Source organism: Idiotropiscis lumnitzeri, chromosome 16 (assembly GCF_059441095.1).
Source record: "Idiotropiscis lumnitzeri isolate Australia: NSW breed Sydney's pygmy pipehorse chromosome 16, RoL_Ilum_1.0, whole genome shotgun sequence".
Taxonomy (NCBI): domain Eukaryota; kingdom Metazoa; phylum Chordata; class Actinopteri; order Syngnathiformes; family Syngnathidae; genus Idiotropiscis; species Idiotropiscis lumnitzeri.
In genome coordinates, this window is record NC_142406.1 from 12124078 (window position 1) to 12143402 (window position 19325).

The 19325-nt window shown below is 42.9% G+C and overlaps 1 protein-coding gene across 2 annotated transcripts in view; it reads left to right on the forward strand.

Moving 5' to 3' along the window:
- Window positions 1–2881: 2881 nt before the first annotated feature.
- The window catches only part of khdrbs3 (KH domain containing, RNA binding, signal transduction associated 3), a 59041-nt gene continuing 42597 nt past the window's right edge, over window positions 2882–19325 (forward strand). For both annotated transcript variants that reach the window (XR_015839345.1, XM_088278506.1), the window contains exon 1: window positions 2882–3289. Coding sequence is in view for 1 of the 2 variants with exons in the window: in XM_088278506.1 (XP_088134632.1) it covers window positions 3199–3289 (91 nt within the window). In the remaining variant the exon portion in view is untranslated. The remainder of the gene's footprint in view (window positions 3290–19325) is intronic.

The window sequence follows — 19325 nt, forward strand, 5'->3', positions numbered from 1 at the left end:
AATGGAAATTATCTTCTTAGGACATGGACCACTTGACTGTTTTGGTAAAACCGGGTCAACATTTCTTGGCAGGTACACGACTCGGTTACTTCCATTTAGGCAGATTTGTCACCTCCTTTCACTCCCGTCCATTCGATTAAGAATCCCTCTTACGGGACAACAATGACTCCCCATCTGTATTGAGTAGCGTTGACACGCGCAGTAAACCAATCAGAGCGGGCGTATCGTTCCAAACTGCACCAATTTATGACTTCCAGGTTGGGGAGAAGCCAAGAGCTCTCCATTCAGCCCACAACAATCCATAGCCAATCTGATTACGGGGTGTTCGTTCTCATCCCACCATCCATTTATCACTGCATTTGGAACGCGACGTCGCGGAGTCCCTTTACCAACGACCACCCCCGCCCTCCTCTCTGAGATAGATCAATAGAGCTCATTTTTCCGTAGCAGAAAGACACCTCTCCCATTGCGGGAAAACTGATGAGGGAGTACCCACTTACATGGAGTAATGCGTTTGATTTGCTACGAGTTAGCAGAAATTGCTCGGTCACCTTCACTTTGCATCAAGAAGCCAATAAGGGCCGTGTTCTTGTTTACAGCATTTGCCAGAGCGGGAGAAATTGGCATCAAATCCATTCGTTGATTGAGGCGTCACTCACGCTATTGTAAAGAAGCGAAAAGCATTAGTCCCGCCGTGCTACTTTGGCCGTGCGTTATTAATAAGCAAGTCACCGGTAGGGAGTCATTCCAGCTGCAGGGAAGCGTCAGAGCTTGAAGGTAACAACATCTTCTCTGCTGTCATTAAACATGCTGATGCTGATCAGCCTCACTTCATATGAACATTTTCATGCGGAATTAACAACTGGGAGATGTTTACAACTTCCAATAAAGGAGGAATGTGTGGTAGACAAAGAAGAAATCTCCATTCTTACCAGCAGATGGCGCTGCTGTTATCCATTTCACCAACAGATCTTAGAACACAACAATAGTCGTGCAATTACAAATGTATCTGATAGCGGACCACGTGACGTCACGAAAAAAGCGGATGAGACAGGTGAGTCAGGAAAGATCCCAAACATGTCACAGTGGGGAAGTTTGAGCTTTTGACATCTATTAGACTAATACGTCCGTTTTGGTATAAAAGCCCGACATTCTTCTTCCCGGGCAGCCATCTGACAGGACATTCCTCATCGCTTGTGTTCTCGCTTCTGGCCTTGTTGGACTTAAATAAAAATATCTCAGTGCTTTGATCAGCGCCTTAGACAGCGACTACGGCACAATGTTTTTTTTTTTTTTTTTTGTTTATGAAGAGAGGGTGCAACAGATGGCAAGCATATCTATAAATAAAGTGCTCCCCTGCACGGGAGATTAGTGCATTTGAGCTGGTTTTTAATGGTCTCCGGGAGAGATTAAAAAGTAAGCTGATTCATAATGCGCTTCTCTTTGCGGTGAATCACTCATATACCCAAGAGGGGAGAGAGGGGGGGGGGGGGGGGGTTAAAGACAAGAAGTTACATGGATAAAGAGGAGAGCCTTGTCTCTTGGTGGCTGCAGTTTCGTTAATCAGGATGTATTTGGCAAAGCATTATTGGAGCTTTTAATAAGTTACCATCAGACTGGTTGAAAAAAAAAAAATTAAAAAAAATGCACCAGCCATCTCCCACATCACAATTTATAAATAGAGCACATATTTCCATCTGGGTTTTCGACTTTGTGTCGCATATTCTCCACAAAAGTGATTTTTATGAAAGGAGGAGAAAAAGAAAAAAAAAAAGGCAATTATGTAAGCGGTGTTGATCGGCCTACAGATACTGTATATCCACCCACCTGAGGCTACCTCAGCATCCTCCACAAATATTGACAGGATTCTTATCTCGTTTTCACACTCTCGCAGCAATATGTTGCTCTTATATGATTCGCCCGCAAAAGACATGGCAGAAAAGTGGATTGGGGTTGTATCCTCATCACACTTTTACTCGAAAACAATCACCCTCTGGAACAACCTTACACCGCCGTCTTTTTATTTAATTAATTCATACACACGGCCGTGGGTAAAGCATGTCTGACCTGTGAGAAGGTGATTGGATTTCTTGAGAGCTATTGACAACATACCCGTACAATTACAAACAATCAATGGTTTCAACAAGCTAAGAGGACAAATGCAGCATGCAGGAGGCTTCCGGTTGCTAATTTAGACCTTACACGTCGACTCGTGCTTCATATAGGAAATGTGTATGGTCATTTGTAAAACGAGTCATCGTGCAAAACTGGAACGCATTCAGATGAATCGGATTTGTGGTTCTTAATCACAGAGGCTGGATTATCCGCCTATAGCAAAGCTGTCTCGACGGCACCGGTCCGCTGTGCGAACTGTGCGTTTTGACACTCAAATGACATCACCGTCGAACAATGACTCAAAAATGAATTGGGCATACCACAAATTACATCATAATAATGACAAAGTTACCCGATCAACCGGACCGTTCTGTAAAAAACATCAATTCATCCAAGTGTGGCAAGAGCGGCTCAGCAATCTACTGCCTTACACCATTTACAAAATGTTTCTGATGCAACAAAAAAGAACACTGTGCTGATGTACAAAGTTTAGATGAAAGAGTGAGTTTTTCAAACTCTCTGGCATACAAAAACTGAGGTTTGTGTCAGAAAAAAAGTAGGCAGGGTCCATTTCAACAACCCACAACAACAAAAGTGTGTTGTTTTTGTGATCATATGTGCTGGACTCAAATAATTTAATTTGTAAGTCAAGGTACAACTTTATGCAGTTCGATTCAGAACGACGGACAGTTCCTCCCATTTAGCCCCGCCCTCTTTGCTCCTCTGCCGTCCGATGAGGGGGCGTGGCTTTCGCCGCTGGAACAGTCACCCGCGAGCTTCCAGCACACTGTCCGCCCACAGAGAAGAGGACGAACACGGCCGGAAAACACTCGGCGGAGATCCTTTCGGATGGGATAAATACAACAACGTGAAAGCTCCGAATTCACCTTTTTTTTTTTTTTTAAATTTTGTATCTGCGTGAGCGAGTCCTGGAAGGGAAGAAAATGCTCTTCTAACGCCAGCCGACATTAACGTCCTTTTCTCATTTTTGGGGGACAACGGAACCGCTCGAAGCTTGTTCAAGTTTCCCCTCCAAGTGCTCCTGAAGAGGATTTTTGTTTTCCGGGGGCCGGCAGGGACGACATGGGGAGCGAACAATACTTGCCGGAACTTCAGGCGGAGAAGGAAATGCTGGACCCGGCGTTCCGGCACTCTCTTCGGCTAGTGGAGCAAGGTAAGCTTCGGTCGTGAAAGTATTAATCAGAGCCAATGCAAGAGCTGTAGCAAGAATTCTAATCATACATACAATGTATTTAAAAAATGTGAATGGTGCTGCACTCTGTTGTAATGTGTGTCGTTTATGTTAATGCTGTTTTGTTGTTGCATTCGATATTATTAGCTGGTGTAAGCTAATCACATGTGACGTTACTACAAAATAAAGTTAAAAGAAGAGACTTGGGGGGGGGGGGGGGGTCTTTGAGGCTCATTGTTACCACGATTTGTTTTAGTTTGTGTTACTAATTGCTAAATGTTGACAGTTGGCTTGGCTTTTCTGGAAGCAAGGTGGATTTGAGTTGTTGCTTGTCCGTGGTTAAACTGTCTACTTGATAGTTTTTTAGGTTAAAGGGTTGAATTTAGCTTGCCACCCACATTTATTTAAAAAAAAAAAAAGCATTTTATTTTCATTAAAGTCTCTATTGTCTGTATGTTTGCACACGGTGTCCCTTTCTTACTTGCTTATTTTGTAAAATACGCTATATAAATAATTTTCTATTGTATGTTGTATTCCTGGGTGTAGTTTGCCTTTCAACTCCTGTTCCTGGTGACCCGAAACCAGATGAGATAAGAAAAAAAAAATATAAAGCATTGCTTATACCAATAGAAAATCCCCTCGTGTTTTAATTGAAGCAAGTGAAATATTTTTGATTCCTTCGCAGCAACAGAATGATGCTTCTCTTGGTTTGTTTTGGGTTTTGTGAGCCGATTTTAAATATTCTTTGAGTCACACATGGTAGATATTTTTAGTTTCCTGTTCCTGCATCGTCAACAGAATACTCCTGTAAAAGTGCCCTTTTAAATTTGACATGGCAGGCGATGTTGATTACTGTCGTCCGTTGTCTTTGCTGTCACTAATCGACTGCGACGGAGCCCTGTGGAACGCCTCATGCACGAGGCACACGTCCAGTGTAAACATTTGCTAACTAATTCATGCTTTCATGTGCTCTGCTTGTCCCGCGTTGCCTCCGCGTCCCCAAGCTGAGTTCCTCTGAAAAGTGAGGCACAGTTTGTTTGCTTTCTCCCCCAGCTAGACTATATGCATATTGGTCTCGCTTGTATGGTAAAATTACGGCCACGGGCCTCATCCATAAGAGATTCTTTGAATCCATATAAACTGCATGTTTAGTATGGAAAGCTGTCACAATGTCTAATGCATGGACCGTATCTCTGCATATCGAGTCTAGGCCGGGGGCTTTTCATTTACTCCGCTGTCGATCGATGGAGGTGTTTAGCATTCCATTTATGTCAAGTGAAATTGGAGTTTAAGAAATGTAACGGACCAGTATGGTTGGCCGTCATAGAATATATTATATACATAATGATACCAAGGTAAAAAATGTTCAAAACTTTATCCACCGTTTATATGCCCAATAACCTGTACAACTCATTGAGTTATCAGTGTGGCCAGCACTTGCCAGAAATTCCTGCGGCACCTTCAATTTTGCAGTTGACCATGTGGCCACTTTTGTGCCATATTTTCTCCACTTGATGACGACTGTCTTCATCTCGTTAAATGGTAGACCGTATTTATTGCCTTGGAAATACAACAGAAATAATTTTTCAAACCAGAGAGTCCACTGTAGTTTTTCCTTAAGATGGCCCAGGCAGTTTTCTTTTCTTGAAGCGAGTTTGCCCCATTTGTGTCAGAGCAAAGAGTTCAGTTGCAACAACACAGCAAATTGAAGAATTAATCCGTGACATTTTCTAAAGTAAGCACAAGTTGGCGCTGCAGAAAAAAAAAAAAAATGTCCGAAACAGTCTGCCACCACTCTACAACTCGCTCTTACACAACAGATGGAACACGGCGCTGTTTAATACAGCGTTTCTTCTGCCATCTTGCTGATGAATTTTCAACTTGATTATGCCACTGGCAAGAGTTACTGCAGTCTGAGCATTCAAACGGGGGAATATAAGATGATTCCAGGTCTGGAGAGAGTTATTTTCAGTTGAGTTGAAGGGAGTATTGTATGGTTGAAGGCCAGGGACCGCTTTGATAGTGTGGCCCTTCTACTTCTTCTTCCTGTCGGACCTTTACATGCGTCCCTTTAACAAACCTCACATGGGCGGCGGCACGCTGACACTCCAAGTCAGAGGAATATGTTAAGGAAATAATGATTTAAAGCGGTGCCATCTTTCTCCGAAGTGCTGCCGCAAAAAAACAAAAAAAACAAAAAACAGCTTGCTCTCTCAATAATTGCTCCTTGCAGTCTGCTTGCTCTTATTGCATTTTCTTTCTTCACAAACAAACCAGTGAGGTTGTAAGAGTATTTACAGGAAGGTTTGCCGTTTGGATTATCGTATGAAACTTTAAAGGAATTGTCCAGCCGGGATGGCATATTTTTCGCTAACAAGAAGAAGTTTATATATTTTTGGATCAGGAAACGGAATTTATTCATCATTTTTCTTTTTTGTCCAAGCATATTTCAGGGGGGCAGTGCCCCTGCGCCCCACCCTGCATCGAAACTGCTCAAACTGAAGTTGGATATCGCTATTTGTCACATTCGTCATAGTCCCGAAATCGTTACCATGACAATGTTGATTGTGGTTAGTCGAATTTTCTGGTCTATGCAGATATCTGGGCACAAAACATGCTAGTGTGAATGCTTAAAACTTTGTCCCAGTTTGGATGTTATCGCACCACTTCAAGTAAATTTTTAATCGGATATTCCACTGTAGCCAATATCCAAGTAGCCGACTTCCTCAGCTCGCTTGCCCTCGAAGCCCAAAAACAAAAAAAACAAAACAAAAAAAAAACAGCTACTCGTAATCTCTTAAAACTGACAGTTTTGTGATAAGTATCCTCATTTTCCAGAAAGATGCCTCGTCGTTAATTTATACATTCCCATCTCATCAAGAGAGCAGCGGGGGTATTTTTAGCCGCGTTTGAGTTTGGCCTCAAGTGTGGGCACTTCCTGGGTTAGGATGCCCAGAAGTGAGCGAGAATCGGCTTTGGCATGGGATCAAAGGCAAGAGATAGCGATTTGTTGGGGGGAAACAGTGCTCGCTCGCTCGCGATAATGATCTTCCGATCCCCGGCTGGCTGACGTGCCGCGCCACACAGCGAGGGGTCCTGAGTTTGTCCCTGCGAGAGACTCGACCCCCCTTCGCCTGATGTAGTGAACTTGCTGTAAGAGGGCAGACGGGGCGCATCAGCTAGCTGCTTTGCATTCAGACGACTTGAGCGAGCTGAGCGAGAGTGTTTGCACAGTACTTTGCCTCGCTGGGAATCCGGGGAGGAAATGTAGGCCAGGACCAGCAGGCGACTACGAAAACCAAATAGCACCTTTTTTACACGTTCATACCACTAATATGGCTTGCATCGGAATTAAAGTGCGATAAATGATCCACTAATATCATATTTGTGATGTGTAAATATTTATGGAGAATTTTGTATTGGGGGACCACACAATTGTATATTATTAATGGTAAAAGTTTTGTTGTTTTGATTGAACTTCCACGTTGTGAAAATTCGTTTTGAGGAAACTGATGAACTGGCTTTTGTATTCATTTTTGTCACGATTGCGATTTCTGAAAATTAATGCCCTCAAACCCAAATTTCAACCCAAGACCTTTAAAAGCAGTTCACAATTGTCTATATTGAAATTTTAAATCGTACAGGTAACGCAACCTATGACCCCAAAACACTTTCATAGAATTCCAGCCTCATCTTATATTGCCCTTAAACGTCAATGCACCACAAGTGGGCTTCTAGCAGAGCAACAAAAAATAAATTCTCCCTAATCTCTATATGAAGCCCCTCCCTAAAATACAAAATTCAAGATGTAGTTTTACACTCAAGTGCAAACTTGTTCATTTTGTGGCAACGTTTAGTTTATAATTTTTACACAGTTCCAGGTCAAATCAGTAATTAGACCTCTCCTGTCATGTTTCCCAATTTATGGCGCGTATAACGTATCCTACACAATCGACACCCCGTACATTTAGCCTGCTTGTCAAACTTGAATGGTTTTTAAGCAGGCGCATTAGTCAGAGCTTGTGCGCTTGCTGGTTTCCTCTTTGAGCGCAACCGTTGTTGTCCAAATGATCCGTCAACATATTGCAAGGATGCAATCGCCATTTGGCGCCATGCTTGCTTTGTGCTCATCTTATGGATTCAGCTGTCGAGTCTGTCAAATTTGCCGAAGCCGCCTTAGGCTGTCTACAAGAGTAGACTCTCAATCAAAGCTACGAGACAAGGCCCATTAAATAATACATACTTTTTTTTTTTCCTTCAGAGGAGAATCCTTGCAAGACGATTTTCGTTGGTTCATCTCAATTCCGTTTTCAGAAAGTGCAAATTATGTGATGTCGAATACTTTAATTTTAAAGCATTTATGATGTCATCGAGTAGTACTAGGTGCTTCAAGTCCCCACCCCCCCCCCACAAAAAAAAACAAACATTTTATGCGGGTTGATTGACGTGACAGATTCCAGGAAGTAGTCACGTATGATGATTATAGCCCAAGATTATGATAGCGGCCAAATAGCTCATCGGTAATTTCATACACCATTTAATCATTGTCATTACTGCTGCGACGAAACGAGAACTTGCCCAAACTGACTTGCTCCAAAGGCAGCGGTGGTCTAATGGTGTTACTTTGTCATTTTTGACAGCATGTGTGGTGTCACCTCCGCCCCCAACCCGAAAGAAAAAAAAAAACAGACCAAAAAAATAAATAAATCACGCTTGCCTCAATTACAGGAACATTTGTGTATGTACCAGGAAAAAAAAAAATCATCCCAGGAAGTGTTGGTTAGCCGTGATCGTACACTGGGGGAAAAAGAAATAATGTCGTGAAGCTACTCGATTTTATTTCATCCAGTGGTTGAATTATTTTTTTTCCAGTGTACCATCAGTTTGCTCCCTGAATACAATATTTTATTCCAGATATGTATTATTAGATATTTATTCCCTTTGCAAGGACTACTCTACCCTTTTCATCGGAAGAAAAATCCATATTTTCCCCATTATGAATAAAAGAATGTGAGTTGAACAAAAAAAATTCAAATGAGCAATCTAGAAATGAATGTTTTTATAATTTCAGCCCTTTAAGTTTGGAAACCATCTTGATCTTCCTGTGACAGCCACCGTTCTTCCTTTCTCTGCATCTTCATTTTGCCCGTTTTTTTTTTGTGAGGCTGGCACGTCTATAGAGGATTGCACTGGATTAGCTTCTCCGTCTTCCCAACTGATCCCATCCATTTTGTGTAATCCAACTCAATTTAATTATGTTTATCGTTCCACCTCGCCGGCGCGGCGGCGCACCTCGGCCAAGATAAGCCCGCGTCCTGCGTCTGCCTGAGCCTGTTGCCGTCGAAACAGATGCTGCGAGTCACCTCGGCGCGCGTGCACCAAGTCATTTACACCCTCAAACATCCGTGTGACACGGATAAGGATGTTAGAGGGTGAAGATCATAACATGACATTTTTGTCGTTGAGGAAATCGGTTTAGCAGGCGTTTTGTGATGTATGCGGGTTCATTACGTTTCATTGTCGTTAGCTAGCTCGCTAGCTATCTATACGAGCGTGACTTAGACGTAGAGTGCCTCATTGCCAGTGTATTCCAGCGACTGAAGACTTTTAGCGGGAAGCATAAGAAGATTTTGTTAGTCCTGTAACTGGTTCTCGGAGTAAATGCTAATTTCGCACCAGAACCACGAAACCTCTACGGTGTCCTGCAGCTTCGTTGTGTGTCCTGACTCTATTTTAGGAGGCTGATGCTAAAAACTAATGGTGCAGACTTTTTAAAAGGCGTTGACTTTACTCCCCTTTAACGTGCCAGGCTGCCATCCAAACCATTAAAACCGAGTAGCATGCCAAACACAATATGTCCTTAATTTTTGCGAGGATGTGCGTTAAAGCAAAGTTTATTAGATATTTCTTTAACACATTCCCATCGGCGCCACAAAAGCAGATTGTGTATCGTTGCCTTGTTCACGGTCGGCTACCGTTGCGATCGGTTGTAAAACATTCATTAAGTCGTAAACACGAGGTCGGATCGGGGGAGATGAGCGTCATAACAAGCGCGCCATTTTTCCTTTTCCTCGTGTTACACAATTACCGTAACCGTTGTGAGTTTGACACTTGAACCGCCGGCTCGTATGTGCCTCTCGCCGCGTCGCTCGGCGGAGTGTCTCGTTAAAGTTCTGCCAAGGCTTCGGCCGATAAAATGGCTTGTTTAAAAAAAAAAGCAAAGAAATGATGTACATCTCTGCTTGCTCGTTAAATTTTGAGCTGCAGCCACATCGTTAGTTACTGTAGTGCCGCGCGCATGTGAATTGTAAGGAGATTTTTGCCGTATCTTCCGCATAACAAATTTAGATTCTTGCTGTGTGAAGAGTATGGATTCATGAAATAAACTACTTTATTTTTTCGCCGAAAATGAGCCGAAATGACAAATAAGAAATATATTCCGCCAATTCAACTGAACTTTTACTACGTTGACGGAAAGTATTGCCGACGTCTCTCGCATAAAACTACTACTTTCCGAATAAAAAAAAAAAACAAAACCTTCATTTATTATGTGTTTTCGCCAATGGTGAAAGTCACACAACTCACATTGATATGCAAATTAGCTGCTCCGCCATTGTGAAGTTTTCTTCTGGTGTAAATGATGGCAAACAAAAATAACTCTGATGATGTTGACCGATATGATATTGTCAATTTTCGGGGTGGGCGTGGCATTGTCGTTGTTCACACAGAAGATGGCGAGTGAGCGCGTGGTGTCGATTAAAGGTTAAAAACACCCATTTGATATGGGAAAAATAAATAAATAAATAAAGGAGTGCAAGAGAATTATTCTTGGCTGTGGCAAAGAGCCGCGGCATTCTCTCCGCTTCGCCAATGAATGATTCAATGCACTTGAACATTCTCGGTCTTGACATATTTCTATTGATTTTCTACCCCCCCCCCCCTCTCCCCCCCCCCCAGCCCCCCCCCTAGCAAAGCACAACATCTCCGTCACGTTGTCTGACAGTTATGAAATTAGAACTACCCCACTCCTCCTCCTCCTGCTCACCCGCCTCCTCGCTTTCAGAAGTTTCCGCTGTTTCTCAGACACCTCCTTCGTTATGCGTCAGATCGCCAGTGTCACTCTTTTGCGCCATAAGTTATACGCGTCTGCCACAGATGAGTGTAATTCCAGCGGGCGCGCAAGTCAACACAGTAAATGTGTCGATGCGAGGTGAATGGATAGAAATCAACTTTATAGATCTGTGGTTCGCGCCCGCTGCCTCTCTGGAGGGCTAAGGTTTTAATTGCTGTCTGACCAGGACCGGTCCTGCGTGAAGATGGGCCGCGTTGATACGAGGCGAGGGAGAAATGGCTTTTTTTGGGCTGCGGTTGTTGTATTGATGGCTTCTCATCCGGCCGATAAGAACATAACCGGGTTGCAGATTTTTCTTGTCGTTGTCCAATGAGAAACTCGGAGGCCTCGCATTGGCGCTTTTAGTCTGCTCGGAAATTTGACAGGAGCTAACAATGTTACCGCAAGCACGCAGCTGTCTGTGCGAGTTCTTTAGCAGGTGGCATGCATGAGCCAGCAATAAAAGAAATGGAACAGCTGCCCACACTTGGAGCCTTTTATTTGGGATCAGCGCATTTGATTTTCACAACAAAACGCAAACACCAGGGACCTTGCCGCATGCTTTTGAGTTCGGTCATCGTTTCATTATACAAGATTTTATAGAGGAGGCTTTGCGCTGACACGTTCATAGCAGCTGCATACTATAGTCAATAGATTAAAAAATGATTGCTGTGCACTAGTGAAATATTTAGTGCTGAATAATTTAGTAGGGAATCGTACAAAAAAAAACGAAGCAATGAACATGGCAGACAGTCTACATCGATAAATGCAATAAAAGAGAACCGCTAAGTTTAAATGCCCCAAAATCTTTTTATGGGGTGGGGCAAAAATCCTGCTGTCTCATTTAATTAAAAAAACAAAAAAAAACAAGCAAATATTCTTACAAAAATGTCACCTTCCTGAAAAGTGTGAGAATGGCATGCTTGACCTTTTTCTACTCAACTTCCATTTGGGGAATCCGCACAACTACGGGATGCTTTGCACTGTATGTGTCATTGATCTCACTGTCAGAAGTACACTATCTAAACGCGTGTGTGTTTCCTTCACTGAACAAAGTTCGAAAATGCGGATGCTGACACCAAAATCTAATTTACAAAGCGTCTTATTCACGAGCAGGCCGTCCCCGTCGCATATCACAAATAACCCCCTTGGGCAAGTCGCTACCGTCTGCCTCATTATCATATTTATTTAAAGTATCATATGACCCATTTCATTCCAACATGGGATCCTCTTGTCATGATTGAGCGCTCCCGTATTTAAGGGCAGTCTCTCCGGAGAAACTGCCGTGCACAATAGGAGCATGACTATTAAACATAATCTTGGCTCCGTCCTTGTCGGTGCAATGGAGGGAAACGCCTCAAAAGAAAGCATGGTTATTGATTTGAAATATGTTATTCAAGTGGTTGCGAGTCGGTAGAAACACTGTCTTAAATTATTCGGCATATAGGATTTAAGGACGTGACTGTTAGTTTGTCTGAGTTTTCCGATTTCAGTAAAAATATTTCCCATGCTAAAAAAGCAAACGAATGACAAAATATTACTTCCTTGGCTGCTATTGTATATGCGTCAAGAAAAACGGTCAGGGTGGCTGCCCTCATTCCCTGACCCTAACCCTATTGAGAACCTCGACGTGATGGAGATATAATGTAGGTAGGAATTGTCCGTTCGATTTTCAATAGAATTTTTAAGATTTGGTCAAAATAGCATTCATAAGAAAAAAAAAAAATAAAATAAAAAAATTAATCAGTAATACTACTAATAATTATTATTAATAATAATAATAATAATAATAATAAATTAGTTGAATTTGGAACTCTGTATTTTGAATTTCTTTTGTAAAATTAAATAAATCACAGATTATAATACAAGTTGATCTAATTGTTGGTGATCCTATTTTTATTTTTTTCATTAATACACTCGCTGTAAATTGCGTTGATTTTTACAAAAAGGAGTTTGAACTCAATGCTCATAATTTTGAACTCAAGCGTCGAGTATTGTTGGCAAATGTAAAAGAAGTGAATGCTGCCCCTTTGTCACGTGAGCACTTAAATGGAACGTATCTGATGATTGCAGCAATAACACCCAGAAAAATCCATCCGGTATCCAGCTGTACACGTCAGTGGCAGCCTTAATAGCCGAATATGTCACAAAACGACTTGTAGTGGCTTGTTGGCCTGTGACTCGTAATGGAGGATGAATAGCAACCCAGTCGTCAGGTTCCGCTCGGAGTTATTGAATGCATTCTCTGAGATTCTCTCTCCAGACTAGGCCAAGGCTTGCCTGTATTGATCTGCCGCTTGGAAAATGCACGGTTATTTGTGCTCCATTTGAACAGATGCAGAAACGGAATCGCTCATCAACGTTGGTCGCGGCGGAGGCTCCCAACTTGATCCGGACAGTTAGGTCATCTCCAGTTTGTTTTTTTTCTCCCAAAAGCGCGGATTCCGTCACTGTTACACGATCCGTCTAACTGACAATGACCTTCTCAAGGATTTTCCATTCAAGAAATGTATCAAGAAGTGCTGCGCTTTAAATACACTACAGGCTGATTCGATAGTCGTCTGAAAGGTTTTGGACACTAAAGATGTCACACGATTCCTTTGGAAAGCTTTGTCTAGTGTAACTACCGATCCGTTTTAGCTTACCCGCAAACCGAATGATTCCAAGCGATATCGAAAATAAATGAACGGACGAAACTCAATGCCTCGAGCTGGTGCGCCAACTCTGTCGGGCTGCTCTAAATGACAAGGACGCTTCATGTGCAGCTCGGCTCCGTCCTACAGCGTTCCCTTTTAGCTCCGACACGCAAGGTTTCATTAGCACTGCCTGAGTCAAACGGCTCCGAGCTGTGGACTGATACTTGAACAGAGACATAATTAATGAGTTGTGCATGTCTGCTTCTCTTCTCTTCCTCGCTCCCCCTCTGAGTGGAATTCTGTTCCGCGTCTCCTCGGAGAAAGAATTGTAGCTGGCGAGGTTGCTGCGGCAACCGCGATAACAAGCCACGACATAAAGGAACCTACTGGCTGTGTTGAATCTGAATGGTCTCTTTATGTTTCCCGGTATGGGATAGCTTTGAGATTTCCGTGGAAAATACCTGCACTGTATTAAAAATCTCAGGTCGAGATGAGAGTATTTTGTATTTTCAAATTAGTTTTAAGATAACCAGAATTTATAAACAGGGCCAATCGAAAAGGAAATATTACCAGGGAATTTCTAGACTCATTAGTCCAGGGGTCCTCAATCCTGTTCCTGCTACAACACACCCGATTCAAATGATCAGATAATCAGCGAGGTCTGCAAACGCTAGATAACGATCCTGATCCGTTGACTCAGGGGTGTTGCAGCAGGTAGAGATGCAAAAACGGGCAGGACTTCGGCCCTCGTGGAACAGGATCGAAGACCCCTGCTTGAGTCAGGCAGTCACAAGTCTGGCTTTGGATATTCTGAAAACATTCAGAGTGTAGGCGACTGTTTGTCTTTGTCCAGTCCTGGTTGTACCGCGAAAGTCACGTGAAGCCAGCTGGGATAGACTTGAGTTCTCCTTGACCCCAAAGAGGTGAAGTGGTTTGCACCCTGGGCCTTTGGCGAGTTGGATTCAGTCCGCGACAGCTGTACTAACTCAATTTGTTCAAACTATTATATACATTTGAAGTTGCAGCGCGTGACTCCTAAATTCCATATGTGATCATCAAGGGCCACATCCAGTCGACACACTTTCGATTCAACAGCTGTGTTATTGAGCGAGGTGCGCCATGATTTTTGTCTAACGGCAGCTTCCAGCGAGGTCATAAACCAGCTGTTACTCTCTCGAATTTTCCGCAATTTCTCAACTGTTGCCAGCACGCCTATCGTCGGAAGTTGCAAAGAATCATTCATTTTGCTTAGAGGGCACACCAACATTAGACTTGGTTGTGATCACAGTGAGGTATGATGAAATATTGGATATGTGATTTCAAAAAAAAAAAAAAAAAAAATCTTTCAAATCCCCCAAGTTGGGGCTCTGGGTCGCATGAGTAAATAGTATTGTAGAAAAGCAAACATTCATTTGGCAGCTCAAAAAGCAAGAAATATTTTGACAGTCTCTGTTGTCTCTAATGGAGGCCAGTTTTCAATTATCTTGGGCATTTTCAGTACGGCAAATAAACAAAGGAAATTGCCTTTAAAAGACCGCAATCGTTATAGCAGCTCATTTGCCCATTTTTTTAAATTTATTTTTATTTTTTTAACAAACTTGATAACACATTAAGGCCTGTGTCCAATTTTTTTACATAATTAAGACTTCTATTTATTCATGCCTATCTGGCAATGAAATATTTCGAGAGAGTCTGTGCCAAAGAAACATGATTGATGTATATGCACAATATTAATTTCATTTTGAAGAAACAAATACGTATTTTTGGAGTTGTGAATGCGCTCGGAATCGGGGTACAAAAAAATCCATGTGTCCGCTGCATGCGCCACATGCAAGGATTGACGATACCAATTGATGACGGTCTCTCAGCTGGATGGTGATGAAAAGTGAAAATGCGTTCACTGTAGCTTGGTTTTATTTTTCTAGAGTTGTCCCAATACGATCATGTGATCGGAAACCAGTGCCGATCATGCAATTTTTAAAAAAAGGAGACCTTAACGTATCGGCAGATACTCAAAAAGTTTAGTTTTTTTTGCCCAAGTTGTGTTGCACCAGTTGACAAATATTATATTTTGTGACTCATCCAAGTAGTATTGAAGGTCTTTTTCAGTTGTTTTTTTGTAAACTGCATTCCCTGTTAAAAATAGGCAAACAATAGCAATAATAAATAGCTTAATCGCCTTATGTTGTTGGTATTGATTTGTTAGTGAAAAATGATTTGTGGAGCAAGTGTCCCGATATGACAATTCCAATCGGCTAAAAGTCAACTGCTGTACCAGCAGCGCAGTTCACAACTCAAAGTGAGTCTGACCTTTCGCTGGCGCGATTCCATTATCACCTGCCCACAGTTGGCATGTGTACACTTTAAAAGCTCATTTCGCACCTTGGCGAGACAGCGTTAATTCATTGCATTTTTTCCCCCCGTTATCATTCTATTCCTGCCCTCGTTCAACGACCCAGATGTTTTAGTGCCGATTTTACCTAAGCCCGTTAACCTGACAAAATTGCATTCTGGCGCGCTGCAACGTACACAACGTCCGCCCTGAGCCTCGTACAACTTGACATGGGCAGCCTCTCGCGCGTTTGCCAGTTGGAGGCCGCAATGCTAATCATGTGCAGTGGGTGGTGACGCTCGGAGGCGTTGCGCAAGCCGCCGCCGCTGTGGTGTGAGAGAGGATTCTCACTTTCTGAGGACACGGAGCCACATCTTGGGTGTGAACTGTCAGCCCGAAGAGGACGCACACACCGCTCGCGCCGCCCGTCTCATTTTCGCGGCCATATTTGCTCATATGCACGTCTCGGGTCGCTGCACTGACATTGACGACGACGTCAAAGATTACCGTCACGCAACGAGAGTGGTGGCCTACATCTCGGAAGGACGTTGAAGGGAGCAACGAGTGGTTAAGATGTGCCGGAATGGGAAAACAATCCTTGTTATTCGGATTTCCCACCCCCCAAGCCCTTTCCTCTTGTTATTCTCACTTTTCGGGACAACTTGATGGAAGCAACACGCCAGTGGGTGACAACAGGCAACAGAATATGGTTAAAATGTTGACGTGACACTTCAATTTCCTCTCCGTCAGTCAGTACAGCTGCTGGATCTTTCTTACTGCCGGGCTCGACTGACAGCTCCAGATGGATTTGGGACCTTAGCGAGAAAAATATGTAATTACTTTCGAGCAAATACTTGCTTGCAAGCGACGCTGGGAAAAAAAAATTGGGATCAACAAGTTATTAAGAATTGAAGTGAGTGGGTTACACACATTTGATGTAAAGTGGAAGTAACGCTAGTTTGGCTGATGGAATCTATTTCACTAAAAAAAAATGTCTTCAATTACTGTGGAGGAGCTTTAAATTAATGCGTTCCTCAATAATTGCCATTTTGAGTAACAATCGAACGCATTTCTAATCACAATTTAATATGAAATGATTGATTGCGTGTACTTTCAGTACTGTCAACAAAGTGTTATTTAGCTTCCAAATGGAAAAACCTTTACATGATAACTGAGGCAACTCTGCACAGATGACCACAGAGTGATTAAAAGTGAAAAGTGAAACTGAGGAGATGAGACAGATTTTCTATTCCAAATATACAGAATTTTCATAACTAACAATTAAATGAAGTGATTTCTCATGATGATTTATCATTCGTTATGCCATGCCCATCTGCTGGTCAACGATTGACTTGAAATGAACAATAAAAAGTGGAGACTATAGTATAAAATGTCCTCAATGGAAATTGAATCATGTCACCTCCACTCATAACTTTTAGAACGACCAACTATTTCACCCGAGATCGCAATATTAGTCGAAATGTAGCATCGCAGCATTGAAGATGTACGTTTCGGCTCGTGGAAAAAATCTGAAAATTGATCTTGTTTACTGTAAATCCCGAACAATCGCTGCATGAAGGTGATGCCCCACCCCCCGGGGCGCCTCCATTTGCCCTCCGCGGCCTCGACGAGATTGTCATCAAACTGAGGCGTCCTGGAGAGACAGCCGGCGGCACTGCTGAGTCAACAGCCCCACTGTGGCCCAGAGTAGTCTATTAGCTTTACCTGCCACCTCTCGCCACAGGATTCCCATCGCACTAAATGAAGCCAGGCATATTTTCATCTTCCTGACAGCCTGGCGGCGGCTGCAGCTGTGGGAGATGGAAGTCGGTGTCAGCCTGCGCATCCTGCTGGAGTTCTGTTGGCCAGATCGCAGATATGCAGATGATGGCATCAATCATGCGCAATTTCACAAGTTTTGGTCATCGTTCACAAGTTCGCAGCTGTTATCCTGATTAAAAACACAAAAACTTTTTAACCATTCGCTTGGCGTAGTCTAGTTTTGTCAATGCTAATAATAACTGGTGTCAAACTCAAAGCCCCGGGGCTAGATTATGGCCCCGCCACATCGTCTTATGTGGCCCTGGAACCGTCCCTCTTACCTAGGTTGGGAAAACATGACCATAAAAAACATCTCAGCGGAGGTAGATGCGATTTAATACATACTCGAGCCCGTCTGAATGGACAAACAATTAGGAGCTAACGCAAGACAACAAAGCAATAAACCTCCTTGATGCGCAACATCTTCTATTATTTAAATCGCCGGCTTCCATTTGCCGCCCGATCACGTGACTGATGTCACTGATCGATTCCATCTTCACCATGAGATCATAACAGTTTACATTAAGTGCGACAACGTCTTGACGGAACTTACTGAAGTTTCACGTTTCGAAAGAGCATTAAAAACAGTCTGACGGCTTTTATCGCGAACGTCGCTACTGCTAACACGCGTCCCCGTGGTTGCCCATTCCAAATTAAGTGTTGAAATTATTCTTTGGTTCAATTTGGGGATATATTTATTTATTTATAGCATTCCTCTGCTGATATGTTTTTTTTTTTTTTTTTTTTTAAATTGTCTTCATGGTGTTATTGTTTGGACTCCTGAGGAAGTCGGTGCGACCAGCGAAGGCGCAGGTGCTGCGAGCCCAAGTGTCATCCCCTCTGGCACGCCGGTCGATAATGAAACCGAGTGAGCGACGCGAAGAACTCTGCAAACTCCTTTTTCATTTCCTTAATCTCTGCCCGCAGGCCGGTCCAGTAACACGGAGCCATTATTTTCCGGCACTTGATCACTCATATCGTCGCCTATGGGACTGGATTAAAGGCAAGAGAAATCCAACAGCACAAATAAAAAAAATAAATAAAATAAAATAAAAACCCGCTGTAATTTGACATGCTGAATAACGATGACGAGCAAATGGCCTTGTTCAGTTTTATGCTGGGTAGTTAATTGCCACTTGGAGTACGTCACATCTGTATGTATTTTTAATTACTTTGGCCTGTTTTCTTTGTTGAGGCTTGTTACTATGCTGGCTTCACTCGCTGCTTTCCGAAAATCGAACTTTCTACTCGCTGGCTTTGGAATTAACAGGCTGACGCTATCTCACCGGATAAGCACCCACGGTTGATTTAATTATGCCGAATGGAAGACAAAAATAGGGAACCTTTGTTCACATTTGGCAACGTGCTGCAAAACGCTAACCAGATATCTCAGGTCGAGTCGGGATGCTTATTTTCCCAAATTACCGCCAATTAATCCACCATTAGCGCCATCAGTCGGGTCGCCCCAACACCGAAACAGACAATTTAGACTTTTAAATCAAATTTCTAGAAAGCTCTCAAGCAAAATGAGGGCTGATAGTGAACCGTAAGTGACAATTAGGTGCACTAATTGACATCCATTATTATCTTCTGAAAGCTTTGCAGAAACTGCTCCCCAATAAATTGACTGACCAGTTGCACCTGATTAGACATCGTTATTAAATAATAATAGAGGCTCCAGTAGCCGTAATTAAACTCATGTGTGTCCTGTGATACGCCACGTCATTATTGACACTTGATGACGTAGCTGGAGAGGGGGGGATGAATGTCGAGGCAACATCTTGTTGACATGGATGCAATGAGTAGAGGCGCACGGGCGTGGGGGGTTCATTTGCTCTGCGTATTCATTCCCTCTTCTCATTATTTATTTAGTCAGAGTGCACTCTTTAGCAGCATGACCTTTAATCGCAAGCTTGGCCGAAGCTGCCGCCGCTACCAGTCGGCCCTTCAAAGCGCTTCATCCGTGCACGGGGCGAGGCAGTGATGATCCCTTGTGACATAAGCCGTAAAAGCGCAAGACAAGCTACGGATACGCAATTGGGATCATGGCGGCCTAAAAGGGGGGGGGTAATACCATGAAGTCTCATAACCTAAGAAAGGAATCGGGCTTATTTCAAA